The 27,932-nt window shown below is 55.4% G+C and overlaps 1 protein-coding gene across 3 annotated transcripts; it reads left to right on the top strand.

Moving 5' to 3' along the window:
* Window positions 1–253: 253 nt before the first annotated feature.
* Window positions 254–27,932, top strand: GXYLT1 (glucoside xylosyltransferase 1). Of its 3 annotated transcripts, none has more exons than XM_040978893.1 (8): window positions 254–446; window positions 4,260–4,285; window positions 10,755–10,907; window positions 13,634–13,759; window positions 15,241–15,492; window positions 20,798–20,921; window positions 22,334–22,506; window positions 25,381–27,932. In XM_040978893.1, the coding sequence occupies exons 1-8, from the start codon at window positions 254–256 to the stop codon at window positions 25,540–25,542; spliced, it is 1,209 nt and encodes a 402-aa protein (XP_040834827.1). In that variant the 3' UTR covers window positions 25,543–27,932. The 3 variants fall into 3 exon arrangements, with proteins under 3 accessions (XP_040834827.1, XP_040834825.1, XP_040834826.1); XM_040978891.1 differs by lacking the exon at window positions 4,260–4,285 and adding an exon at window positions 7,090–7,182 and having other exon boundaries at window positions 254–486; window positions 10,733–10,907; XM_040978892.1 differs by lacking the exon at window positions 4,260–4,285 and having other exon boundaries at window positions 254–486; window positions 10,733–10,907.

Genomic DNA, 27,932 nt, shown 5'->3' with positions numbered 1-27,932 from the left:
GCCGGGCAGCGCGCCGGGCCCGCGGCCAGCAGCACGTGCACGGGCGGCTTTTGAATTCCGGACGCGCGGCCCCGCGGCGCGCGGAGGGGCGGTGCCGAGCCGTGCGCGCGCGCGCCCCGGCCAACCCCGCGCCGCCCCGCCGGCCCTGCCCTCGCGGCCCGAGCGCGCGGCGGCTTCCGGGCGGGGCGGGCCGGGGCGGCGCGGCTGCGCGGAGCCGCTCCCTGCGCGGCGGCTCGCCGGGGCCGGCGGCGCGATGCGGCGCTACCTGCGCGTCGTGGCGCTGGGCCTGCTCTGCGGCTTCTGCTCGCTGCTCTACGCCTTCAGCCAGCTCGCCGCGGGCCCCGAGCGCGGCGCCGACGGGGAGCCGCGCGCCGCGGAGGCCTCCTGGCTGGCGGGCGGCGGGCGCGGCGCCGTGAGCGGAGCGGGCAGCGCGGGCCCCGGGGCGGGCAGCGCGGGCCCCGCGGCGCGTCCGGCTCGGGCGGACAGGTACGGCTTCCCCCGCTGGAGGGCCGCGCCGGGGGGCGCTGGGGCCGGGGGTCGGCCGGGCCGCTCGCGCGTCAGCCCCGCGTCCCGGCCGCCGCCAGCCCGGGCGAACCGGCTGCTCCGGCCGTGAGGTTGCTGCGACCGGGTCTTTATCGGGCGCTCTTCAAAGCGGGTAGAAATGAGTGTCCGGCGTTTCCTTCGCGGACTTGGCGACGCCTCCTCGCCTGCAGGCGTCGTGGCTCTGCACGTGCCTGTGTGCGCGCGGTGCGTTTTGCTCCTGGGATGCCCACTCCGGGGGTTGTTCCTCAGCTCGTCGGAAGTTGGGAAGCCCAAGCGATAAACTTGGCGTGCCCTGGTATCGTGGGGGAGAGGGTGGAGGGACGTTTCTGGAAACGTCGGTATGTCCGGAGCAGCAGAGTGACCTGGTGGGCTTGGTGAAGTCACTGCACGAATTGGAATTCCCGGGACTCGGTGTGTGTTTCTTGGCTGTGTGTGTGCCCAGCCTTGAGGTGGGCAGCTCTCCAGGGGCGCCTATCCGCTTCTTCCTGTAGCCTTTGGGGTTACTGGTCGCTGCTGTGGTGAAGCCGGGATGGTGGTGCCCCTGTGCTCTGGTAGGTTGAGAGTCTGACGCACAGTTCTTGGGACAAGTCAGGAAGCACAGCCTGTGCCTGGAGTTTGATACTTCAGTGCCTTGCACAACTGGCTGCTGTAAAGAAAGGTTTTCATTTCAGGGTTGGTGAGAGCTTCCATTGCTGGGCCAGGGCTGGGCAGGCCTGAAGCCAGGAGCGGGAGAACTCAAATCTCAGTGTCCCAGGAGAGTGGCACAGACCCAACTATGGGAGCTGGCACCTGCTGGCTGCCCGGGTCTGAGCTGGCAGGGAGCTGGAGCAAGGGTTCCCCACAGTGTGGGTTCCACTTGCCAGGCTAAGGCCTTGCCTCTGGCTGGACCTGGGTTTCAACCCTGCAATTTGGCTCAGGTCAGGCAAGTCCCACAACTCTGAACTTCGTGGGCCAGGCTTGTCACTCCCAGGGTCCAGTCCCCGGGCGGTGCAGCCACACGTGAGTTGGAAGAGCCCACTGAGAGTGACACGCCCTGAGGCTGCTGCAAAGCGTCTGCACCTTGCATGTGGTGGAAGGGGGCAGCAGGAGGATGTCAGCATCTTACTGTGATGCAGTAACTTTGTTTCAGCCTCAGATTCCCAGTGGCTGTTGTCTGCCTGGCCAGGCGGCTTTGAGGAGGTTGTTGGGCAGTGAACAGACCAGGGGCTCGGTGCTGGTGGATGGGTGAGAGCAGTGAGCGTGAGGTGTCACGGAGGAGGCGGTGCGAGGTGGCGCGTGGTCAGGCCTCAGTCCACTAGTGCCTCTGACACCGCTTGGAGAACATTCCATCACCCCTGTGTGTGGCAGGAGGTGTTGGGGCGAAGGGGCCTCAGGTAAGCTCTGGGTAGACACGTTTTACTTGTGCCTTGTCAGGTCAGGGATGGGCAGTGGGTGTTCTAAGATTTTGTTACTTGTTTGAAAGGCAGAGACAGAATGCTCTTCCGCCCTTGGAATGACTTCCCAAATGGCCACGGCCGTGGTGGCTGGGCCAGACCCACGCCAAGACCTGCTGTGTGAGTGGCAGGGTCCCCACACTTGGGCTGCCTTCCTCTGCTTTCCCAGGCACTGCAGGTGCTGGATGGCAAGTGGAACAGGAGGAGGAGTCCTGGCAGGGCTCAAATGGGGTGCTGGGTGGTTGCCTCACTCATGATGGGCTGTGCCTTGTCAGCGTCTCTGATTGCTCCTCCCCAGCACACATGGCAGTGCAGCTGGACCAGGGCTGGAAGTGAGTGTCCGCTGTTTGCTGGCCAGTGCCGCCTTGTCAGGGTGCAGTAGCCAGAGAGCGGACCCCCAAGAAGAGCTAAGGTTGCCCTGGCACTCTTGCTTCTTGCGCTGTGGTCTCCTTGAGAGATTGGAGCTTTATTTCTTAAGTAAGGGTGAATGTAGACTGAATAGCTTTTGCAGCCACATCTTAAAAAAAACAAAAAGTATTCTTTGCACAGAATCTTGTGTCCAATCCATGTTCTTAATGCGCTTGAATGGGAACCACTTTCCAGTGGGATGTCTTAGCATTTGGTGCATTCTGAAATATGTAGATCTTGGACAAGCCCGTGATCCCTTCTAGACGCCTGTTGCCGTGGAGCCTTGGCAGATTGATGTCACTTCTCATTAATTTCCTCACCAGGAAGGAAGATACTAACATAGCTTACATGATTCTTCCGGCTGTGTTGGGATACGGCTGATAAACAGAATTCGTGTTGAACTTGAAGTGTGCAGCTTGATGTTTTAGTGCAAGTGTGTTTTGTGGGGTGATGACCACGATCAAACTGGTCACCTCTCTTGGTTTCTGTGTGTGTAGGACAGGAGCTTCTCCATAGCAGGTTTCTAGTGTGCAGTACTGTGTCTTAACTTGAGCTACTGCACTGATGACCTTACCTAGTTCATAATACACTGCTTGGTGGTCAGCTAACATCCGACAGCTCCGTCTTCAACAGCATGGGAGGAAGAACCATGGCTGCTTGATTCTGTCGTGCTGCCGGCCAGGTGTGTTCTCTCCTCTCCCTGAACCAGTAAAGCCCAGGGGCTGGCTCCGGTTGGTCTCGTGCCTTCTGTGGACCAGTCAGCCTTGTCAGGGGAGGGAGGGGGACCTGGCTTGGCTGGCTTAGGGCCCCTGAGGCAGGTGGAGGAGGCAGCCTCGCTGTCATGCTGGGGAGCAGTATTCCCTCCCTGTGGGGAGACCCTGGGATCTTAATGTGGTCACACTGGCGACTTTGTGCGCTGTGAACTCCTCTGGGTGATTCCAGCCCCACACTTTGCTGGTAGATCCTGGCAGTGACAGTGGAGATGTGGCATGGCACTGGGGAAACCAGGAACCCGACATTGTGGTGTCCCCGTTTCTGGACTTTGCCACCTTACTGTGATGGTTGACACAGGACAGTCAGCTTGCTGTGTGTGCACATCTGGGGAGGCATGGAGTCAGCATTTTTGTCATGTCCTGTGAGTGCTGGAATTGGAAGAGTGCAGGGTTGGACTGTGGCCTTAGAAGTCACCCTGGCCCGACCTGACCTGACCCCAGAAGCCAGCATCCGCCATCGTACGGGTTCCTCCATCAGGGTTTTCTAGTGTGTTGCCTGGTATGGTAACAGTGAAGCTTTATCAGGACAGGACACTGTAGCTAATACTGTGGGGCCCTCTCATAGTTTACATTGTGGCCAGCTGTTGTCTGTTCCCCAGGCAGCATTCCCAGGGAATCCCTGCTCAGCTTGCATGCCTGGCAGTGGGGTCCCAGGCCCCACATCTCAGCCGCATGCTCTGTGCTGTAAGGAAGCCAGCGTTGTGGAGGCAGTGGAGGGCCACTGGGATGCACTTGGACTTTGAGCAAGGAAGCTTTTCCTACCTTGCCATGACTGTAAAGTCAAGAAAGGGTCGATTCTGTAGCAAACCCCTTGGTCTCTGCGTTCTCCTGTGGGGCTCCCTGCCTCTCCTATTGTGCCTCATCCTGTGTCCCAGCTCCCTGGTTCTTGGCAGGACTGGCTGCTAAAGCCATGTGTCGCAGACAGATAGGAAGATCTTCCATCTGCTGATTCACTCCGAGTTGACCGCAGCGGCCAGAGCTGAGCCAGTCTGAAGCCGGGAGCCAGGAGCTTGTTCCAAGTCTCCCGTGCAAGTGCAGACAGCCCTCTGGGCCTCTCTGACGGGGTACCAACTACTCACCTCCTCACGCCCTCCCCAAGGAGTAGGGGAGACAGATGTGCAAACCACAGCAATTGCTTAGCAGAAACCTGATGAGTAGCATTTAATAAAGGCCAGTAATTACCTTCATTAAAGTAATTAATAGTATTTTGTGCTTTTAGAGGGGGGCACAGATTGGCCAATGGAGAGTCATGCGCACTGGTGATAAGGAGATCTCACTCTGAGACGCGGAGGTTGTGAGCACGTCTGCCGGGAGGGGCTGCCTACAGCGCCGCCAGCCAGGCAGCCAGCACATGCTGTGTGTGAGTTCATGGTGTGCGCATGCAAGCAGCTCAGAGTGGATTTCAGATGGGCTGTGCGTTCCCTTTCTTTTGCCTTGGTGCTGCAGGAGGTTGGGGGGCGGGCGTGTATTGTTAGCTTTTGAATTGGTGGGATCATTGTTTGAGGGCGGTTGGTGAGTGCCTTTCCCACTTACTGAGTCTCAGGATGGAAACGGGGGCAGGGGCCAAGGTCTGACTTGGGGCAGGGGGTTTAGGTCAGCCTTCTGGAAATCCTTCTTGGTGCTGGAGCCTGGCATGGCAGCGTCATGTGGACCACCTTCTCGGGCACTGCCCATCAGTGCCCGTGTGCCCCCCAGCCCCTCCCAGGCCACCTTCCACCCGCACTGTTCCTGGAGTTTGCTGAAGGCTTGTGATTGTCATTTGGAAGTGAGAAGTAAGTTTTGCAGTCTGCTATAAGAAGATAAAAAGAACTTTGGTGGCTGGAGTCAAGCAAACCTCTGGTTTGAGGACTGGCTTTGTGTGTGAGCGTGGCTGTTAAATGCTGTTTAGCCCAGAGCATGAAATACGTCTTTTTTTTTTTTTAAGATTTATTTCTATTTGATATCCAGAGTTACAGAGAGGAGAGATCTTCCATCCCCTGGTTCACTCCTCAGATGGCTACAGTGGCTGGAGTTGAGGTGATCCAAAGCCCGGAGCTTCTTCTGTCCAGGTCTCCCACGTGGTTGCAAGGTCCCAAGCAGTGTGACCATCCTCTGCTGCTTTCCTTTGGAGCTGGATCAGAAGTAGAGCAGTCAGGACTCGAATTAGTGACCACATGGGATGCTGGTGCTTAGGCAGTGGCTTAGCCTGCTAAACTACAGCGCTGGCTGTTCACGTTGTGGCGTTTGGGAGATGCCTGTTTTGGTCAGCTCCCCTGTCTCCTGTTTTGTTTGTTTTTTTCTGTTCTGAAAGCCTCAGGTGATGTTGCAGGGACCATGTATGTGCTTTCTGTTTCCACGGTGATATCCTCTCAGCTGGCCAGAGCACGCATCTCTGCACGCTGTGACCGGCAGGTGCCTACCTGTCACCATCAGGGGATGCCACTGTCCCTGGACTCAGAGAACCCTTGCTCTGTCCCTTGATCGGTGCTTGCAGGCCATTCCTTCAGGGGCGAGGCAGACAACTTGAGGAGGGGCCATGGCCCCTTCTGCTGCATTTGGTTCTTGGTGTGGGGCTGGACCCCTGTGTCTGCATTTTCTGCAGTGTAAGCAAGTGGCCTGAGGGACAGGAAGGCTTGTTCTGTGTTTGAGGCAGCAGATGGTATCATTGCAAGTTCAATCTCAAGTTCTTAGGAAATAGTGAGTTTCCTTCCTGGTGTCCATCTCCAGGCTGTGCCTTGCTGGGGTTCCGCAGGGCAGGGGGAGGGCCAAGGGAGGGGCACACAAGCGAGGCAGGAGGGTGCAAGGGCAGCTTTCCTCCGTGGAGGCCTCCTGTGCAGCTGCATTGGCTGTGCTGCCTTGCACCAGAGGCCCCTGTGCTCTTCTTGAAGGTTTGATTGGAAGGCAGAGGGACAGAAAGAGACCTCGTTCACTTCGTGAATGCCTACAGCAGCCAGTTAGGGGCCAGGAACTCCATCCAGGTCTCTCTCATGGGTGACAGGGACCCAAGGGCTTGGGACCATCATGTGCTGTCTCCCAGCTGCTTACAGGGATTTGGGTTAGAAGCACAGAGGGAACGTGGGAACGGGGTGCAGGTGCAAACCCAGGCTTCCTAAAACAGTTGTCGATTCTGCTGAGACCCACAGAAGGGCTGGAGCATGCTGTCCATTTAGAGGAAAAGTGGCTTGCCACCTAACCCTGTTTCCTGTTGGCTTGGAGGTTGTGACCACACAGCTTCGGGGGAAGCAGGGTGCTGGTGGGCAGGCTCCCAGGGTGCCTTCAGAAGTGTGAGCCGAGACTGGTGCAGAGCTGAGGCTGGTGGATCTCTGGGCAGACAACGTGGCGACTCTTCAGAATGAGGGCTGGTGTGTGGCTCTCCCCGCATCGTGCACTCTGCTGCGCACCCAGGGTGCCAGGCTCTGCCAGGAGGAGCCATGAGTCTGTAACACCACGTGTGCATGTCCCTGTTAGCTCCCACCCACGAGCTTAGTTATGCCCTCAATCCTGCCCTATAGCCGGGGTGACCCGAGGTCCCCTGGCTCTGTCCTGATTTGGGGCCCCTGGTCCCTGTGTGGTCTGTGAGGTCCCATGGCAGCAGCTCGGGCTCATGGTGACCCTGAAAGCAATGACAGTGCATTTCCTCCGTTCTGCCTGTGCTGTTGCCCCTCTCGCCGGCTGTCAGGGTCAGCAGGTGCTGCCGTGGCCGGGCAGTGGGCATGACCAGTGCCAAGCATGGCAGGGCCTTCCCCGCTGGTGTCCAGCTCACTGGCGTCCACTCCACCGTAGGTTCCTACCCTAAAGAAGGGAAGGGAGAGAGCGGCTTCCGGAGGTTGCCGTAGCAGTGTGGGTTTGCAGTTTCAGGGGCCTTGAGCTAGCCAGGGTTAGGGTTAGGCTTGAGGCCATGATCCCAACTGCAATGCTCACGAAGGACTCTTCGTTTCTGTCTCGCCTGTCAGGTGTGCCGGCTCCCCGCTCTGTTACTGGAATCCCTATTGGATGCTGCCCTCTGATGTTTGTGGAGTGAACTGCTTTTGGGAAGCGGCTCTTAGGTAGGCTCCAGCGTGGGTAAGCCGAGGTAGCCCACTGTAGGAACCTCTGTCCCCGTTTTGTCGCGTGTTGGCACGTGGGGAGAGAACTCACGTCTCTGATTGGTTATCTCCTCTTTCTCCCCGCTTTGTGGTTACAACTTCAAGAATGGACATGTTCTAAAAATGGTTTTTGTTGAGGTTGTTAAGATAAACCATTCTTACAATGTTTTCTGATCAGATTTTTAAGCAGCAGGTGGCAAAATGATAAACAAGTGGCCAAGTCCTGCTTCTGATCCCCAGGGATGTACATGTGTTTATGTATATACTTGCAAATAATAACACATAAATATATAATAACACATAAATATATAAAGCAATAGAAACTACGTCTGTAAGACTGTATGTGTATGTGAGATGTGTGTATGGCATTTATCTAACTGGAAGATGATTTTACCAAGAGGAAAGCTTTTTTGAGGACGTGGGGACAGCTGGGAGAGGATCCTGTTGCTTGTGGGTCGAGACTGGGTAATGGGAGGATAAAGTCGTGTCCCTCAGAGGGCTGTGGGGCTCAGCTCTGCTCTTTGGGTGCTGAGGGTGGGGGCCCTGGAGACCCTCCCCGTGTGCTGGTCAGTGGGAGGGGCAGTGGGACTCAGGCAGCGGTCTGCACTGGCAGGCGGGAGGGGCCCGGAGTGGGGTGGGGCTGCTAGGGGCTCGTTGCTCACCTTACAGTTGGACTTGAATTCTGCTTACCATTGCAAGCCGAGTGAAGTTGTGTTGGCTCTGTGCCCTCAGCTTGCTTCCCTGTCAGTTGGGGGTCCCCCCAGCCATCAGTGGGGCGGGGAGGGGGGGAGGCTTCCTGGAGGGAGCAGCTCATGAAGGTGGGGGACCTACATTAAAACATTCTTCCAATTCTCATTTTTATTTTCAGTCAACTAATAATTGTGTACACTTATGTGGTACGAGGCGGTGTGCTGATGCAGGCTTCTACTGTAGAATTCTCGTGTACTGAGCTAATCAGCAGACCCATGACTTATTTTGCACACACACACACATTTGTAGTGAGACTGTTCACATCTGTTCCCTCGGGGGTTTTAAGATACACATGCTGTTACGCTTGGTCCCCTTGCCACGCAGTGGATCTGGACAACACACTTTTGTCTGTCTGCGTCCTGGCTCCCTGTGTTCAGCGGCCCTGCGTTCTCCCCGCCCCCAGCTGCTCCGCGTGGACACTGGCCCTCACAGCTCTGGGCTGCATGCCTTTTTAGATTGCTTGTGTGCTCAGTATGTCCTAGGCTCCTGAAGTCAGCGGAGGCTCCTCGTCTGTCCCGCCTGTGAGAAGGTGCTGGAAATGCAGACACAGGCCAGGCCCGGTCAGGTGCTGCCCTGTGGCTTATGGCTTCAGAGTGTCGGGGTCCCCGCTTCTCCTCGGTGCTTCTTGGGGAGTCTGCTTGCTCGTGAGTGGGGTTTTGCAAACATAGCTTGGCCTGTATTCCCCGCCTTCCTCCCCACCCCCCAACTTCTGCCTGTGGAAGCTGGATAAACACCAAAGCTGAAAGCGGTGTCTTCCAGGTGTGTTTGCAGGGAGTGGGGCTAGAAGCACAGAGAGGAGGTGAGGGTTGCAGAGAGGAGGTGGGGAGCACAGAGAAGGTGGGGGTCGCAGAGAGGAGGTGGGGTCACAGAGAGGAGGTGGGGGTCTCAGAGGGGAGGTGAGGGTCACAGAGGGGAGGTGGGGGTCATAGAGGGGAGGTGGGGGTCGCAGAGAGGAGGTGAGGAGCAGAGAGGAGGTGGGGGTTGTTGGCAGTGATGTAAGGTGCTGCACCACCGAGCCCAGACCCCCAGTTTTAAGGATTCACGACCCCTTTGGTTGGTAGAGCTCTGTTGGTTCACCTGTTGTGTTGTCTTTGCTCTAGTGGCGATTCCGGGGCAGGTATTGTGTCATTACAGAGTGATGACTTCAGTACAGGAATGCACTGGAGCTATTTATGCTAACAGGAGAAAAAAATGTATTCTTCTAGAGCAGAGATATACGTAAAAACGGAAAGACTGGCACTGAGGGTTTGGAATCTATGAGGTGGGCCCGGCGCAATGGCCTAGAAGCTAAAGTCCTCGCCTTGAACGCGCCGGGATCCCATATGGGCGCCGGTTCTGATCCCGGCAGCTCCACTTCCCATCCAGCTTCCTTCTTGTGGCCTGGGAAAGCAGTCGAGGACGGCCTGAAGCCTTGGGACCCTGCACCCACATGGGAGATCTGGAGGAAGTTCCAGGCTCTTGGCCTCTGCCTGGCCCAGCCCCAGCTCCAGTAAACACCAGCTCTAATAGTGAGCCAGCAGGTGGAAGATCTTTCTGTTGTTCTTTCAGAGCAGTAAGTTTGTTTTGTTTTTCTCCGGTTTTATTTTGTTTTTAATGTTGTTTCTGTAGTTGTGAGGGGTGCATGCCTGCTTGGGTGATGTGTAAGTCTACGTGGCTGAGGCATGCCCAGATGCAGATCCTGCCGGCCAGGGGCCACAATTCCTTGGTCTGCTGTCCACTTCCCTGTGGCCACTCAGAACGCCCACCTCTCTGTCCTGCTCATCCAGAGGCCCCTTCGGGTTTGTGCCCCTCGTGGGCACGGTGAGCAGCAGATGTCCACAGTTTATTTCGTCAGCTCAGGTGTGCAGGCTCACCTGTGTGGAGTGCTCTCACGACAAGGGACACGGGGGAAGTGGGGGCAGTGTGCTGGTGTGGCTGGCTGAGTCATGGCTGTGCTGCGGGTGTGGGTGTGCCTGCTGCTGCTGCTGCTGCTGGGCCCTGGGAGGCGGCTGGGCGCGGCGTGAGGACATGGGAGCCTGCATTGGGGTCGTCGTTCCTGGCTTCAGCCTGCCCAGCCCCTGCCACGTGGGCATGTGGGGACGTGAACCAGCGGATGCCAGAGTGCTTGCTCTCCCTGTCCATTGCACAATCTCTCAAGCAGGTAACAGTGTGAAATGACCCAAACTCACTCTTGATGGTGGCAGAGGTGGCAGCTTGTTCAGGGGCGTGCAGGCTGGTGCTTGGTGCTGGAAGAGGGTTCTAATGTACTCAGAGGCTGAAAGCTCGAGTCTAAGGAACCGCTCCTCCCCAAAGGACTAGAGTTTGCCTAGTGTTTTATGGACCCTCATAGAAATATTTGTGGGTGAAGTTACAATATCACGCTAGCCCGTTGGGCGAGAGAAACCAGGGGACGGGTTTTGGGTGAACGGAGGGTATGCACAGGGTTCTGTTTTCATTTAAGGTGAGCTTTTAGGGCGTTGGAGAGGAGTTCTTCAGGACCATGAAGAACCCATGTCCTGGCAGATGCCTTGAGAACCCAGTGGCCGGGTGTGACTTCTCCCCGTGCACCCGCGGTGCTGCCCCCCATGTGTTCTCGGCAGATTGTCCCTGGTTCCGACAGGGGCGTTGGCTGAGAAGGGCCTGTGGAGCACGTGCGCGTAGCGATTGAGTGCACCGTGTCGTGTCTTGTGGTTTGTTCTCTGCTGTCTGACTGGAAGCTTTGCGCCCCAGACTGGAGCCGGGAGCATGTCCTGACACCCTGAGCGGTGGTCTCTCCCTGCAGGTACGTTGTCCTGAAGCCTCAGCCTGCGGAGAGAATGCACCTGGCCGTGGTGGCCTGCGGCGAGAGACTGGAGGAGACCCTCACCATGTTGAAGTCAGCCATCATCTTCAGCATTAAGCCCCTGCAGTTCCACATCTTTGCCGAGGAACAGCTGCACGACAGCTTCAAAGGCAGGGTGCGTGCGCGTGGTTTGTCCCTTGGTGCACGGTCATGAAGTTGGGCTCGCTGTCTGACGGCAGTGTCAGCCCTGCAGGGGCCTGGGGTCGCTGCTGCCTCTGCTCAGCCCTGCCGGTGGGGAGAGGGTTCTGGGGTCTCTGCTCCCTCTGCTCTGCCCTGCCGGTGGGGGGAGGGTTCTGGGGTCCCTGCTCCCTCTGCTTAGCCCTGCAGGGATCTGGGATCCCTGCTGCTGTGAGAAAGGACCTTCCTTTGGGTTTGTGCTGGTTGGGATCAGGTGGCTGACATGGCAGAAAGCCCAAGATCACAGCGGCTGTGCTGACAGCCGTGGATTCTGCAGCTGCTCTTGTTGGTCAGTGGCTGGTCGGTCTCTGCCCTTGACTGAAACATTTTTAGTGTGGGGCTTCCACCCACTGGTGGGAGGGGCCACTTGGGGTGCAGCCACTGCACTCATGCTCTCCCTCCCTGACAGGAGAGGAGGGGGTGCACCCAGGGTGGGTTTTGCCCCTTTCCTGATGTGAATGCAAGGGTGTGGCCACCCCTTGCCGTTAGGGAGGGTGCCTTGGGGACTGGGGCCCAGATTGAGGATGTGAGCACCATGGCTCAGCAGGAGGGCAGCAGGTGAGCGAGCAGCTGGACACGCCCCACCCTGCGTCAGAGCAGGTCTCATGACGTTGGAGTCTCTGTGCCTGGTCTGACTGTCACACACACGTGCACAGTTTGCTTTCTTAAGCTCTGGTTCTGCATGTGGCTTCCTGGGTTTTGGATATGTGCCTTCATCTTGTTCTCTATCTGGGTCGTTTTCTAAAATACGGAGGAATTCATCTTGTGCCAGCGGTGACAGGAATGGCAAGAGACCCCTGCCGCCTGGGAACCCCAGCTTGCAGCAAGATAGCAGGGTGCACCCAAGCCCCTCCGCCCCTCCAGTGCCGTGGCTCCGAGCTTGGCCCTGCCTGGCAGAGCCCTGCTGTTGCTGAGTATCTGTGACCAGAGCAGCCAGCACTGAACATGTTTGATATTGCTTTTGATGAAAAAAAAGATCAACTATAGAGGATAGAATGTGCTTTTGGTACCGAAACGGAAGGTGGTTAATTATGTTTAAGGAAGAATGACTAAGGTCTTTCATTTGGAAGTGTTGATGTCGGGGGATCTCCAAGTGATTTTGTAAGTCAGGAGGGATAGTAAAAAGTGCCCATGCTTTGTAAACCCTTTTCCGAAATGCCAGAGCAGAGTGCCTTCAACTATGCTGGATGGGGCCAGTTCCCTGCAGCTCTGCCTGCTGGCTGAAGGGCTTCGCCCTGTCCGAGGGGAGTTTCCGAGGGCTCCCCGGGGAGCTGGCGGCTGTGGTCTCGGAGCGGCGGTGCTAGGCAGATGTTAAACTGAGCTCCTAGCAAGTTGGTGTGGTGCCCTGAAGTGCTCGCAGATGCTGACAAGTATGTGTGTTCATTCACATGTGCTTGGCACTGCTGGCTTGGCACAGGGCGTTTGGTTAGTGGTCCCTGTGTAAGTTAGCAGTGTGCCCGGGGGGCCAAGTGGCTGCCCTGCCGCCTAGGATGAGCGCGCCCTGCCTTGGGTGTCTGACTGCGGTGTCAGTTCCTGGCACTGGCGTCCGTGGCTCTGGTCCTCGGTGCAGCCATGGGAGAGACCTCGATTGGCTGCTTTCCTTGGCTTTGGCCTAGTGTTTAGGAGTGGACCAGCAAACAGCAACTTTGCTTCCTGCCTGCCTCTCAAAATTATTAAAAAAAAACCCAGTATGGGTAGGAAAACATTTTAAAGTCATTTTTATATCAGCCTTAAGATTTTTTAAATTTTTAAAAGTTTTTATTTATTTTATTTTTTAATTGGAAATTCAGATTTACCAAGAGGAGGAGAGACAGAGAAAGATTTTCCATCTTCTGGTTCACTCCCCAAGTGGCCTCAGTGGCTGGAGCTGAACCAGTCCAAAGCCAGGAGCCAGGAGCTTGTTCCAGGTCTACCATGTGAGTGCAGGGTCCCAAGGCATTGGGCCTCTTCTAGGCCACTAGCAGGGGACTGGATGGAAAATTGAGCAGCCGGGACACAAGCCAGCACCCATATGGGATCCCAGCACATGCAAAGTGAGGACGTAAGACACTCGGCTGCCGTGTTGGGCCCTTAAGATTTATCTTATTTATTTGAAAGGCAGAATTGCAGAGAGAGCAAGCGAGTGATCTTTTGTCTGCTGGTTCACTCCCCAGTTAGCTGTTACTCCCAGGGTTAAGCCAGACCAAAGGCAGGAGCCAGGAGCTTTTTCCAGACCTCCCACATGGGCACAGGAGCCCAAGGATTCGAACCTTCCTGTTGGGTTTTCCCAAGTGTATTTGCAGGGAATTGCATAGGAAGTGGATCATCCAGGGTTGAACCCATTTCCGTACGAGGAGCCATTGCTGTAAGTTGCCTTACCTGCTCTGCGGGAGCTCCAACCCCTTTTACTTTTCCATGGTGATAAAGTTGGAGCCCAGCCTTCCTGGTTTGCGTTTGTGGAGGTATTGAGAGGAAGGGAAAGGCTTGGTAAGCTCGTTGATCCTCCGGTGTTCGGATTCGTATTCTCTCGGCTTCCCCTGTGCCAGTGCTCCGGGGTTGTTTGAGATTTCATGGACTGTGGACTGCGGACAGTCTGTGCTACTTCTGGGGACATACAGAAACTGCCTGGCAGTTTCTGCTGTGTGGCACCTGGGAGGTGAGATCTTGGCATTTCGTGTGTTTCAGCTCGACGGCTGGGCACGTCTGCAGAACTTTAACTACACGCTGTACCCCATCACCTTCCCGCCGGAGAACGCCGCTGAGTGGAAGAAGCTCTTCAAGCCCTGTGCCTCACAGAGACTGTTCCTGCCTGTGAGTGCTCCCTGCCCACCCCAGCGGTGGTTGTGCCTGTGCCAAGGCTGGCTCGCTGCAGAGTCGGTGCCCATGGGCACTGTCGTTGTGGTTCCTGCAGAACCAGTCAGGGCCGGAGTGAAACCCTGACACGGGGGCACATGCCTTCAGTCATTTCTGAGGCGATGCCGTCCCCCCCTGCAGTGTGCACAGACAGGGGCTTGGGTGTGCTGCTTGGGCCCTTGTGCCTTCAGGACACGTGGAGGCCTCTCTAGCTTCTGGCAGTTACTGGAAGAGAAAGAATGATCTTCCATCTGCTGGTTCACTCCCCCAGTGGCCCCAACAGCCGTGGCTGGGGCCAGGCCAAAGCAGGGACCCGGGAGCTGCTTCTGGGTCTCCCATGTAGGCGGCAGGAACTCGGGCACTTGGGCCATCCTCTGCTGCTTTTCTCAGGCACCTTAGTGGGGAACTGGCTCGCAAGTGAAGCAGCCTGGTAGCTGTGTCAGCCGTGTGCTTGCTGCTCCTAAAACATGCGGGGGCTGGAACTGTTAGCAGTCTTCACTTCCACCAAGGAAGACCTTGCCAGTCTGGAATTCAGTAGGCCTTAAATGTTTCTGAGTCGCACACTGAGTGACTGCCACACCCCGTGTGTCATTGACACAGCACCTGTGTCCTGCCGGCTGTGTAGGATGGGTGGGTAGACAGGCTGCCCCGTCCGTGTGTGATGGGAGAGGCCGCTAACTGGTAACCACTGGGTACTCCTGTGCGACAGTGAGCAAAGGAAAGCACTTGGGCTCAGCTGCTTCTCCACCAGTCTCTTCCACTTTATCCACAAGTGCGATTGTTGTATGAAACCCCGAAAACCACCGTAGTCATCCAGTGAGGTGCTGGTTCCTTTGTCCTGGTCTGATGGCCATTGGCAGCTCTGGCCTGCCCATGGTGCCTCCTTTCTGTGTCCGAGTCAGGGCTGTGGCAATCAGCGTGTCCAGTGCCGCAGATCCCACCCTTCTGCCCCTCTAGAAGTTTTTGTTTTGAAAGGAGGTAATAGAGAAACACATTGCCTGTCTGCCTGGAGCTCTAGAGTCCTGGCTCATCTGGAATCTGAAACATTCCCATCTTTCTGTGAGCTGGCTGCGAGCTCCAGGGCAGAGGAGGTGATGCTGGCCCCTCTGCTAAGGTGCTGGGGGCGCTTCGGTTGTGAGAGAGGCTCAGACCCGAGCTACGGCTTCCTGGCACTGCTCGGAAGGCGGAGGGTCTTAGTGCCTTTGGGTTGGGCATTTTCTGTTTGGGAATCCTCAACCTGCACGCAGCTTAGCGTCATATTCTTATATACTCTGCTGTCAAAAATGACCGAATCAGGCATAATATATGTACTTTTTAAAGTTTAAAGTTAGCTTAGGTCTTAGCTAAACCTTTTATAATGAAAACATCTTCTGTTTGTTGTGGTGCTGGGTAAATTCTAGGGCCACTGCTGTTAACCATTGAACTGTCTTTGCTCATAGTTAATCTTGAAAGAAGTGGACTCCCTGTTGTATGTCGACACCGATATCTTATTTTTACGGCCTGTGGACGATATCTGGTCTTTACTAAAAGAATTTAATTCCACACAAATTGCTGCAATGGCCCCAGAACATGAGGAGCCTCGAATCGGATGGTACAACCGCTTCGCCAGACACCCCTACTACGGAGAGACCGGGCTCAACTCTGGGGTGATGCTTATGAACATGACCCGGATGCGTCGCAAGTACTTCAAGGTGAGCACTGGGGCGGGTGGCTGTGGAAGGTGAGCACTGGGGCGGGTGGCTGTGGAAGGTGGGCGCGATGCAGGTGGCTGTGGAAGGTGGGCGCGAAGCAGGTGGCTGTGGAAGGTGGGCGCGAAGCAGGTGGCTGGTGTACATTTTGAAAAGTTTGCCTTGCAGCAGAACTGTTCCAGGGGTTCTGGTTATGCAGCATCGTTGAAGGAAGTCTGTTCCCGTGCTTTGTTCTCTGGGTCACCGGCTGGCAGTGGGGGCAGCGGCATCGTCCTGGCTGTGAGCGAGGCTGTGCCCTGGGTGGACACCCAGGAAGCCCACGGAGCAGTGCAGTCAGATGGTGGGGGGGCTGGCTAAGCCCAGGCAGCACTGTGCTAGGGCTCTGGGCTAACTGTGCACCTGACTCCCTCAGTTTGGACGTGTGTGCTCCAGCTTGCTGCACTGTGGAGTGCTGCTGACGGCAGAGTGCTGGGGGTCTGGCGCTGTGGGAGTTGACCTACAAGCAAGCCCTCGGCAGGTTCCTGCTGTTGCAGGGTCAGCACTCTTGCTCCAAGCATCTCCTGTCGATAACTTGCGTGTGGTCAGTTCTGTTGTCATGGTTTTTGGGCCCTGCATGCTTTGGGGCCCTTGTCTGTCAGCTTACAGGTATCAGGTTTTCCCCCTGAAACCAAGCCACCTCACTAAACTGGCTCGGTTAGTTTCAGAGAGATCCATTTATGGAACGTTTAGCATGGGAGGAGGTGTTACAACCCTGGACGGGTTAAGCTCCTGTTTGGGATGCCATGAGCCATACCTGAGTGCCTGGCCTCCTGCTCAGGTGCCCTCTGGGGAGTGGCACATGATGGCTGAGCCCCTACCTCACCAACCTGGGAGACCAAAATGGATTTCTGGTTTGTGGCTTCCGCTTGGCTCAGCCCCTGCTGCTGGGGCATTTGGGGTAATGAACTAAGAGATGGGAGATCTCTGTTCATGTTATCTTGTTGTCTTCCAAATATAAAATAAAGTAGGTTTTTATTTTTATTTTTTTTAAGATTTAGTATTTTTGTTTGAATGATAGATTTCACAGAGAGAGGACTTTAGACTGAGAAGTCTTCTGTCTGCTGGTTTATGCCCCAAATGTCCACAGCAGCCAGAATTGGGCCAGTCTGAAGCTGGGAGCTTCTTCTGGGTCTCCCCCACAGGTACAGGGCTCCAAAGGCTTCCTCCATCCTCTGCTGCCTTCCAGGCCACAGGCAGGGAGCTGGATCAGAAGTAGAGCAGTTGGGATACAGATCTGCGCCCACTTGGGAGTTACCCTGCTGCGTCAGCATACCAGCCCCCGAGTCAGATGATTCTTAACCGGAGAAAGTGCTCAGCACAGACCCTGGCACGCGGAAGCACCAGGCGGATGCGGCCGTCCGTCTCCTTGGTGCTCAGCTCAGACCCTGGCACGCGGAAGCACCAGGCGGATGCGGCCGTCCGTCTCCTTGGTGCTCAGCTCAGACCCTGGCACGCGGAAGCACCAGGCGGATGCGGCCGTCCGTCTCCTTGGTGCTCAGCTCAGACCCTGGCACGCGGAAGCACCAGGCGGATGCGGCCGGCCGTCTCCTCTGCGTCTGGTTAGGCTAAAGGTGCTCATGAAGGGCGGTGTGTGGTGTGTTTGTCTTCAGCTGCTGGTGGCTGTGGTCCCTCATGGTTACCCATCTTCCCATGTGCTGGGGGCAACACCCGCCCCGCTGGGAGTTCGTCTCCCTTTGGACCGGCAGCCTCCAGCTTGTGTCGTCACCACAGCACGCCAGCGTTTCGCTCACGTGGCTCACGTGCATCTGACTCTGGGGCCCCGCTGGGCAGCCAGGGCTTTTCCCCTTGCGTTCTCTGAACCGTCCCCAAAGCTCGGTTCACGTCTGTGTCGTCATCCCTGTTGTTGGATGTGTGATGAGGCAATGTGCTTCTCTGTTCTTGTTTAGCAGAGTAGCTTTTACTTCAATATTTTATTCTCTTTTTGAAAAAGATTTGTTTTATTTGAAAGGCAGAAAGTCTTGCATCCCCTGGCTCTCTGTCTCTTAGATGGCTGCAGTGGCCAGGTGTGGCCGTACTAAAGCTAGGAACTTCCAGCTCCCTCTAGGCGTCCCACAGGGTGGAAAGGAGTCAGATGCTGGGGCCACCTGCCACTGCTTTCCCAGGTGCAGGAGCAGGGAGCTGGATTGACAGTGAGCAGCCAGCACTTGAATAGGAGCCTTCATATGGGAGGCTGGTGCTGTAAGGCTCTATTTGCTGTGCCAGTATTTGCTTTTGATTTTTTATTTTTAAAGATTTATTTGTTTATTTGAAAGGCAGCATTGCAGAGGGAGAGGAAGAGACAGAGAGATCTGCTGGTTCAGTGCAAGTGGCGACAAGGACCAGGGCTGGGCCAGGCCGAAGCCAGGAGGCTTCTCCTGGGTCCTCTGTGTTGGCGGGTAGGGATCTGAGCATGCAGTCTGCTTTGCCAAAGCCATTACCCGGGTGCTGGATCAGAACTGGAGAAGGTGGGACGCACACTGGTGCCCTTGGGATGCCAGCATTGCAAGCTGCAGTTCCGGCTGCTCCACCATTGCAGCAGCCCCGTGGTTGGAAGTGTTCAGGTTTTGTTATCGATGCTGAGCGTCCTGGCTGTCGGGCTCTTACACCAGGAGATGGTGCTGTGAGATTGCCCTCTGAGCTGCCTTGGCTTCACGGAGCTGTGGGCGGCAGGGTGCTGCAGGTGCAATGCGACACCCTCTGGTGGTTGGACTGCTTTGATGTGGGCAGACCCACTCTTTTTTCATTTCCCTTGCTCACTTGAATGCCGCTCTTGGGTGTCACAGCTGTCTCTCCCCTGCGTCCTGCTGTTTTGTCTGTGATGTATTAGCCAGGTGAAGGCCCACATGTGCCTGCTGGCTCATGTGATGGAGACCGCTGGGCAGGATGGTTGCACGCTGGCCCTGGACTGGGAGCTCCCAGCTCTCACAACCCTACCCTTGTCCTCTGGACCTAACGTTCTCAGGACCTTAGGATTGCTGGGTGATGCTGCAGCGTGGACTGGCCTTCTGCTTCTTTGTTCCACAGTCATTATCTTATTTTCCTACCTGTAGCCTTAGCAACCGTCACTTTGGCTTTTCCTACCAATTCTGCGATTTCTGGGACAAATCTAAACATTGTGTCTGTAGCCTCCACATTGAACAACTTGGAGTCATTTTTCACACTGCTGTGGTTTGGTTCCGGATGCCTCTGGCATTGCAGTTTAACCAGCAAGCTGCCTTTTGCACTGAGGGCAGAGAGAGTTGGAGATGGCGTTTTGGGTTTTGAGTGCAGGTGTTTGGCTGCTACAGTCCTTGCAGAGTCCTTCAAGTCTGGTCCCAAGCCTTGGGGGGCCTTATGGGGCCTTGGGGGGCTTTATGGGGCCTTGGGGGGCCTTGGGGAGCCTTGGGAGACCATGACTGCAGTCCCTTGCGGAGGCAGACTCCTCATTGCTGCCACAATGCCATCCGCGCCCACCTCCCTCTGGGACCGTGAGTTATGGCTGTGCACAAACCTGCTAAGACGGCTAGGCCTGTGTTTTCTTAAGAAAACCTCTTTGATCTGGGAGGAAACCTGCAGGATTGACAATATGTTGATGAAGAAATCCATTGAAAGTCCTAACGAGAAAACACTTGAGCACTTGAGGAAACAGTCGGACGGTGTCTTGGCTAGGCATGTTCTCTGGGTGGATTGTGTGTGGCAGTGTCCCCACAGCCCACGGGTCCCCTGTCTTTGGTTTCATTTATCTGTGGTTCAAAAGCAGTGAGTGGGAACTTCCAGACATGAGCAATTTGTATGTTTTAACTTGAGCTCCATGCTGAGCTGCATGGTGGGACCTCACGCTGTGCACTTGACCTGGCACCTGGCCGGAGCCATCCCTGAGCCTGAGTTACTGCGTGGCTGTCTTGGTTCTGGGCGTCACCCTGGGCTTCTCTGTATGACCCCCCACCTCAGAGCAGCAAGGCTGGGGTTCATTGATGCAGGTGAGCAGGACTGTGGCAAACCGCTGAAGGGTAAAGGTTCATGTTCCCCCTGGGAGGAAAAAACCCTGCCCTGAGGTAGGTGGCTGGGGTCTGCAGTACAGTAAGATGTTTTCAGCAGCATGGTCGTGAGCTCACAGAACAGACTGTCGCAACTGTTGTGGCTTATTATGAGTTCCTCGTTTGTAGGCTGAGTGTCATCCTAGACAAGCAGGCCTGGAGCTCAGACCCAAGTCTGGTTTCAGGCATCTACTGATCCTGTAGTGGAGACAGCCCAGCAGTGAGTGGGAAATAGGGACCACTGCACTGAGATAGCCCGGCAGTGAGTAGGTAATAGTGCCACGGCACTGAGATAGCCCGGCAGTGAGTGGGTAATAGAGGCCACGGCACTGAGATAGCCCGGCAGTGAGTAGGTAATAGAGGCCACGGCGCTGAGATAGCCCGGCAGTGAGTAGGTAATAGAGGCCACTGCACTGAGATAGCCCGACAGTGAGTGGGTAATAGGGCCACGGCACTGAGATAGCCCGGCAGTGAGTGGGTGACAGAACACAGCATCTACACAGTGCAGCACTGACACATTCCTGCTTTTTTTTTTTTTTCAATATTTTCTACCTTTGCAAGTCACTTTCTATTGCAGATACTTCCCAGTGTCTGACGTTGGTTGCATATTATTGTTTTACTCATTATTTTGAGCACTTTCTTATCAAAGTTGAGCAAGTATGTGTGAGAATGGTAGTGGTCATGGTGAAATAGTCCTGTTTGCTTTTATTTATCTTTCTTTTAAAAATAAGATTTATTTATTTATTATATTACAAAGTCAGATTTACAAAAAGGAGAGACAGAGAGGAAGGTCTTGCATCCATTGACTCACGCCCCAAGTGGCCACAGCGGCCGATGCTGAGCTGATTAGGAGCCAGGAGCTTCCTCCAGGCTTGGTGCAGGGTCCCAAGGCTTTGGACTGTCCTCGACTGATTTCCCAGGCCACAAGCAGGGAGCTGGATGGGAAGTGGAGCTGCCGGGATTAGAACCAGCACCCATATGGGATCCCGGCAGTTGCCAAGACAGGGATTTGGTCACTAGGCTATTGCGCTGGACTGTCTGTTTTCTAGTGAGGCCGCTTTTGCACATGACTGCCTTCCCTTCCCGTCATGGTCTCCACGTCTAGTTACCTTGTTGCTCACGGCACATGTCACCCTCACAGTGGGGATTGCTGCTGTTTCCCGGTGAGGGGAGGGAAGGGGGCTTGTGCTGGTTGCTAAGGGAGGCCGGGGATTTGAACCTGGGAGCCTGCGAGTCTCCTGTGTTGTTGACAGAACGACATGACGACGGCCCGGCTTCGCTGGGGAGATGTTCTTGTGCCGCTGCTCAAGAAGTACAAGCTCAACATCACGTGGGGCGACCAGGACCTGCTCAACATCATGTTTTTTCACAATCCAGGTAATAATTGTTTAAGTTAATTTGTTGCTTGTACTTGTTGAAAAACTCAGAATTAGTCAAAAAGGGAGACGTGTCTTAATTTTGTGCTTGTTGATAGGAGTGTTAACAGTTGCCACTATTTATGTTTAGAGCAGAATAAATTTTCTGACCTACTAATTTAGCGGAAAGAACCAAATACATTATTCACCATTTGAAGTCCCTGCAAAAGCGGTGCTTTTTAAAATTATTATTATTTTATAGTTTTAAAGACTTATTTGTTTGAAAAACAGAGTTAGAGGGGGAGAGAGTTAGAGAGGGGAGGCAGAACTGGGAGAGAGAAAAGAGATGGAGTGATAGCTGCCATCTGCTGGCTTGCTCCCCGCGAGGGCTGCAGCAGCTGGGGCTGGTCCAGGCTGTGGTTAGGAGCCGGGCGCCCCCTCTGCGTCTCCCACGTCGGTGGCAGAGGCCCAAGCACTGGAGCCAGCCTCCACTGCCTTCCGGGTGCCTCTGCAGGGAGCTGGACCACAAGTGTTACGTGTGAGACTTGAGTGGGTGCTCTCACAGTGCTGCCACAGGTGCTGCTGAAGCTAATGCAGCCACTTTGTTTATTTTTAAAAAATTATACACTTACTTATTTGAAAGGTAGATTTAAAAAGAAAGCACACAGAAATCTTCAGTCCTCTGATTCAGCCTCCAGATGGCCTCAGAGACTGGGGCAAGATCTGTGTATCCTTTTTCAAAGATTCAAAAGTTAGAGCCACGGAGAGAGGGAAAAAGAGAGAGCTACTTTCCATTTACTGCTTCATACCCTAAGTGGCCACAACAGCCAGGGCGGAGCCAGGAACCTGCTCTAGGTCTGTCTCCCACGTGAGTGATCAGGGTCAAAGTGCTCGGGTCATCCTGTGCAGCTTTCCCAGGTCATTAGCAGAGAGCTGACTGAGAATTGGAGGAACTTGGGCCCGGCACAGTAGCCTAGAGGTTAAAATCCTTGCCTTGCATGCACCGGGATCCCATATGGACTCTGGTTCGTGTCCTGGCTGCTCCACTTCCCATCCAGCTCCCTGCTGGTGGCCTGGGAAAGCAGTTGAGGACGGCCAAAGCCTTGGGATGCTGCACCCATGTGGGTGAATGGGAGGAAGCTTCTGGCTTCCGATCGGCTTAGTTCTAGCCGATGTGGCCACTTGGGGAGTGAACTAGCAGATGAAAAATCTTTCTCTTTGCATCTCCTTCTGTCTGTATATCTGCCTCTCCAAAAGAAGAGAAAAGAAAAAGAAAAAAGAAGTGGAGCAGCTGGGATGCAAACCAGCACCCATTTGAGCTGCCATGCATAACACCAGCCCTAAATATTGATGTATTTGAAGTAGGGTTTGTGCAAAGTGTTAATCCTTTGGAGTCAGCACCCTCGTGTCATTGTCTGGTCTTTCCTCACGTAGAAAGCCTGTTTGTTTTCCCGTGCCAATGGAATTACCGCCCGGATCACTGCATTTATGGAAGCAACTGCCGGGGGGCTGAGGAGGAGGGCGTCTCCGTCCTTCACGGGAACCGGGGCGTCTACCACGACGACAAGCAGCCCGCATTCAGAGCCGTGTACGAAGCCCTGAGAAACGTAAGCGAGGCTTTCTCCTGGCTGGCACGGCCCGGGGCTGGCTCCGTGCGCTCCCCGCCCCTCCCTCCGCTTGGTGTGTGAGCTGTGCGCTGGCGGCTCTCTGTGAGTGGTCTCTGCAGGGCCTCTGGCCAGGAGCCAGCTCCCTCATGCTCTGTCACAGGCCCCAAGCCTTGGTGCATCTTCTCCAGGGTGAGAACCAGGTCCTGTGAGCCGCAGCTTGGATCCGGGTACAGAAGCCCGTGGGTTCCTGACTCCACGGTCCCAGTGTTCGCTCTGCCCTGCTCCACATTTATATTTTCCCTGGCATATTTGGGGAACACAGCTGCGCTCCCTCTCTGGTGCCAGTGCTCTTGGTCTTGGCGTAGCTGGTGTCTCCTTCGCTGGGGAGGCTGACCAGGGCCTGTCCAAGTGTGGTTTGTTGGTGGGAAAGGCTGTAGATGCTGCTTCTCATTAGGGTTGTCCAGCGCGTCTAGCCTGAGGTTGAGCCTTGGCCTAAACCCTGATCTGCCGTGGTCACTGGGCGGTGGGATTCAGGCCTGGCCTGCAGCCCCCTCCTGCCCCCAGGTGCCTGGTTCACAGATACTGACACCCTCTCCCACCCCCTCACTAGCTGTTTCAGTCAGCTGAAATCCAGTCTGGTCTGCTTGTGCCAGTTTTAGAGATTTTCTTGTTCTTACTTACTGGTACTTTTTTTTTTTTTTTGCAATGGTTGGGGAGGCTAGGTGTGATGTTGGTAACCACAGAGACGTGCGTACTGGCACAGGTGGCCCGGCTCTTACCCCAGGTGGCACTTACCTCAGGCCCGTTGCAGCGCCTGGAAGCTGTCCTCTGCTGCTTGCTGTCTCCTTGTGCGGAAGGAGCTGCAGGGTTTCTGCCCCACTGTCCTTGCTCCCTCGGCAAGTGGGGTTTCCTTTATCCAGCATGTGAGCTCGGCAGGAAATGACATCACCCCTTGCCCAGACGCCTATTCTGAGTCCTGAGTCCGCTGCCCTGCAGTCCAGGTGGGCTGCTGGGGGCACTTCCAAGCGAGGTTAGAGTTGCTGCCTCTGCTTGGGGAGAAGGACTGGGGCCACATGTGTTCTGTGGACGGCAGCCCTGTCTGCCAGCCCCCATGTGCTGGTACTGGTGGGCAGCTGGGAAGGAGTGGCTTGGACTGTGAGTGCCGTGGCAGCCCTGCCTCGCCAGGGAGGCAGGGTTCACAGGGACGCGAAGATGGGGCTGGGATCCCTGCAGAGGTGACACTGGGGTGTGGGGGGCTGGCGTGGCGCTGGAGGCGGGCAGCGGCAGAAGTGCAGTGTGTGATGGTCACCCCGTGACAGGGGGATTCCGGCCATGCCCAGCGCCCTCTGTCCTGTCACAGGCGCCCGGGGGCTTTCGTGTTGGTTCTGTTTGCCAGGTTTCTTGGGTAGAAAGCTTAGGCGGTTCCTCAGTCCTTGGTATATTGTACGGCTGCACTCAGAGAGGAATTCCAGAATTTAGTGTTGATGTTTATTCTAATGCAGCAGGCGCTGTAGCCTTCAGAAATTAATACTGTATTTTAGTAATACTTTATGGTGTGTTGTCAGAGGGTGATAAAAATGAGGAAAAGCACTTTTGAGGTCCCAAGACTTGTGAGGGTAAGAAAGAAATGCATTCCTACAAAAATGCGATTCCTTTGTTTCCTCTGAGCGTATAAAGCAGACATTATTAGAGAATCAAACCTCACTCATTTTATATGCTTTTCTCATTGGCTAATTAAATTTATCGCTTAAAAAAGCCAGTAATCATTTTAAGTTGATTAACTATCTTTGACATCCTCTTTGAAATGTTATTTTATTTTCAAAACAACTTCAGATACTGAATTAACACATGATTTGTACTTTCTGTCCATTTTCCCTAATGAAGTTAATCGGTCTCTCAGGTACTGCCCCTTTTCCCTGACTCACTGAGAAGTGAGCTGTCCCCCAGGCTCGCGTCCAGCCGAGGGGATCTGAGCTGTGGACAGCTGGGCCAGCAGGGCCCTCGTGCAGCCAAGCCCTGTGCGGGCCACGCCCATGCATGTGAAGTTCAGACACTTGACCTTCACTCAGGAAGTGGGTGACTACCTGTGGATCTGCTTTTGGGTGTCTCTGTTAATTTGTATGTCTTGCCTCTGATTGAAGTGGGTCCCATCCTAAGGTCTGGGGGATCTGGCCAACTCAGCGTATGTTGGGGTGCATTATATTACTCACACCCCTTATTTTCCTTTTGAATGCCCAGTGCCATACATCTGTGGCCACCAGAGGCTTGCCGTGTAGCTCTCCCTCCCAGCCGTGTGGCTGAAGGGTCAGCTGTGACTTCGCTGGACTGTGCTCGTGGGCAGTGAGGGAGGGGCAACCCAGTGTTGGGGGCAGGGCTGGTTAGGGGGGTTGGGTCAGGCACAGTTTTGGGTGCATGATGGCCTGTGGGAAGTCCTCACCACCCCCCCCATGCAGGTTAAGGTCTTTGAGTTGTGTGTAGGAAAGCAGACTCCCCAGGCAGACTGTGGTTAAAAGCCTTTCTGTTTCTACCCAGGGTGGGGCGGGAGAGCAGTTAGATAACTCCTCGGCTTCTTGATGTATCTTGTAGTGTGCAAAGGATGCCACTTCGTCGCTGATGGGCCAGACAGCACTGAGCGGCCTGTTCTCTGGGGCCTGGCCAGGGGCGCAGTCCCCGGCAGTCTGGGGCTGGTCCTGAGTCCTTTCCCCCAGGCGTGCGTGGGGTTCTGCTCTTGCTGTCCCTCCCTGCAGCCCCCTTTGGTGGGATGTCCGTCTTCTGCATCCGGCCTGCCCGTGGGGCTGCCGTGGACCTGGGCGCGTGGCAGGGATTTGGGTAAACGTGGTGACTTGCGTCTCGCCTGTTGTGTTCTCTCTCCAGTGTTCCTTTGAGGACGCCAGTGTGCGCGCCCTGCTGCAGCCCCTGGAGCTGGCGCTGCGCAAGACGCTGCACACCTACTGCGGCCGGAGCTATGGCCTCTTCATCAAGCAGCTGGCCCGCAGCGTCCGTGACCGCTCCACCAGGCTGCCACGGGCCACATGACTGCTGCTGGGCCCCGCTCTGAGATGACTGCCGTGGCGGGGGCCGGCCCCCTGCGTGGACTCAGAAGAACAGACGTGAACTGTGACAGATGACGTCCCAGGCCCTGGAGGGTCAGCTGGGATCTGGGGCGCCGGCAGCAGGAAGCTGTCTCCTGTTTTAAATGCGTTGTGAGGTCACTTGGTGGCGCCCATTTGGCGCTCCCTGCCTCGGAGCCCTGCAGGCCTACTGCTGCCTGGTGGTCCCAGGGGTCCCCCTGAAGGCCTCAGCCGCCTCAGGGCCATTGTTTACAGGAGCCGGGAGGCTCTGCTTTAAGGGAATGTGACGTCCGTAGTGTCCCCGTGACAATCTCCACGTGCCTTTGTCCATTTCATCTCTGCTCCCTGGTGCTGTTGTTGACAATCACGGTGAACGTGGCCATTGGGCGATGAGCTGGCCATGCGTTACAGGAAGGACAGTGAGCACTTTGGGGTGTGTGTGTGTGTGTGTAAGAGACATGGTGTTTGCGTCTGTGTGTGTGTGTTAAACTCTTGCCAAAACTCTAAGATTGTTAGGCAGATACTGGAGGGAAATGTTTATCAGTTTAAATGAATACTTCAGCTTTACTGGACATCTGGAAGCAAACTACAGCATGCTGGCAATAAGGGGGGACCCCTTGGTTAGGCTGGTGCTGCAGACCGCACCGGGCCAACATGCGTCGGCGCAGGAGAAACTGACGGTGACGTGGGAAGGCGCCGGCCAGTGGAACTTTTCTTCTACCTCAGAGTGGGTTTGAAGGCGTGTGTGCGGGTGCGTAGTCCGGCAGAAGGCACGGGAGCTGCTCTGCTAGGTCTGACTGTAAGAATGGCAGTGCTGGGTGCTCTGCCTCTCTTAGCGTTTATTTTTTAACATCATGTAAGACAGCTGTATGTTCTAGAACTTTGACTGAGAGCATCCTGTGCTCCGGTGGACCTGTGCCGTCTTGTGTCTCCAGGTACCACCTGGTTTAGCTCAGGTGGGAGAAGGAACTCAGGCAGGTCTTACAGACACAGCCCCCCATCTGTCTAGCCGAGAGTTGGGAGAGCAGGTCATGCCAAGGCTGTTCCCCCCGCAGAGCAGGGCACAGGCAGCCCAGCACCTACCGCAGGTGGACGCTGGGTGGCCCTGCCCCATCCTGCTCGGCAGAACAGTGAGTGCGCGAAGCCGCGTATGGGGTGCACAGGAGTGTGAAAGTGGAACGTGTGGGTTGGAAGGTGTGTCTGAGATCGCTTCCGATGGCCCCTGTGATGGATGCCGCGTGAGAGCCCTGGGGTACTGGGTCTGGGGTAGAACCCTGCAAAAAATTGACGACATGGTAAAGTGCTGCCAACTGGGCCATGCCAGCACCTCAGTGTGTTTCCTGTTTCTCCCCTTTGGCTTTGCTGAGATTTGACAAAGTGAATCCTGCACGTTGTGCTGCTGCTGGCTGAGCTGTGGTCTCGTAGCCCACTCGCCAGGGTCCTGACTTCCTGGCCTTGGGTGGTCTGGTTGGAGTCGGCGTGGTTCCACAGGAAGTCAGCCAGCCTTGGGGAACCTGGCATTTACTGCTTGCGGGCCATGTGGAAGTCGGAGCTCGTGTGTGGCAACTCGTGGCATGGTTGGGTTTGGAATGTTAGAGGAAATACTTGGGTCCTAAAGCAGGATATGAACTTGTTAGTGGAGCCCATAGGAGTTGTTTTCTGGGTGAGCAATGTGTGTGGTGTGATGCCTAAGGAAGCTATAGGTTGTGGTCAGAGCTTAGTCCCTGGGCCTGAGTTACCTTAGCCCCAAACTGAGAACTTTTACCATCAGCAGGTTGGGGTGACGACTCTACCAAGACACTGTCCTAACCTGATACCACCGTGGGTGTCACAGTTCACCTGGAACAAGGCTGGATTGAATCTTGGAGATTTACCTGGACATGGTCACTTTCCCCTTGAGAATTTTCTAGAAACACTGTCCTCCGAGTCAGGTTAAGTGGGAGCTGGGCCACTTGGAGAACGGGCGTGGTCTTCCCTGAGGCCCTGTGCCGTCTGTAGTTGGCGTGACCCTTGGGCCAAGTGCTTGGTGTCTGTGCGTTAAGACAAGGTTAAGCTTGCAGGCATGTCCGGCCCACAGGTTACCAGAGCCACGGGAGTCATTTGGAGCAAAGTGACGCCCTCTAACTACTTGGAAAACCTTTAGAAAGTAGATACTTTAGTTACACTTGAAGAAATGCATTCCCCACCCGTACAAACAGTAGTACAGATGCATAAAATGACTGAATCCTGTTCTCTGCACACCTGGACGTGGTGTGACAACCTGCAGGCCCTGGCTGTGTGCCCCGCTGCAGCCTGCGTCCCTGGGGGATGAGCACCTGCCGTGACAGCCTGCAGGCCCTGAGGGATGTGCACCTG

The sequence above is a fragment of the Ochotona curzoniae genome, unplaced genomic scaffold (genome assembly GCF_017591425.1).
Source record: "Ochotona curzoniae isolate NIBS_2020 unplaced genomic scaffold, NIBS_Ocur_1.0 contig_2927, whole genome shotgun sequence".
In the NCBI taxonomy this organism is placed as follows: domain Eukaryota; kingdom Metazoa; phylum Chordata; class Mammalia; order Lagomorpha; family Ochotonidae; genus Ochotona; species Ochotona curzoniae.
Note: the sequence above shows the minus strand (reverse complement) of the source record. Positions and strands in the feature narration are given on the sequence as shown.

What these genes read in the sequence shown, in the direction of transcription:
- GXYLT1 (XM_040978891.1), top strand. Translation starts at nt 254, where the DNA reads ATGCGGCGCTACCTGCGCGTCGTGGCGCTGGGCCTGCTCTGCGGCTTC. An exon ending in CACAGAGACTGTTCCTGCCT is followed by an intron (nt 13,760 to 15,240) that starts GTGAGTGCTCCC and finishes CTTTGCTCATAG; the next exon opens with TTAATCTTGAAAGAAGTGGA. An exon ending in TGCGTCGCAAGTACTTCAAG is followed by an intron (nt 15,493 to 20,797) that starts GTGAGCACTGGG and finishes TGTTGTTGACAG; the next exon opens with AACGACATGACGACGGCCCG.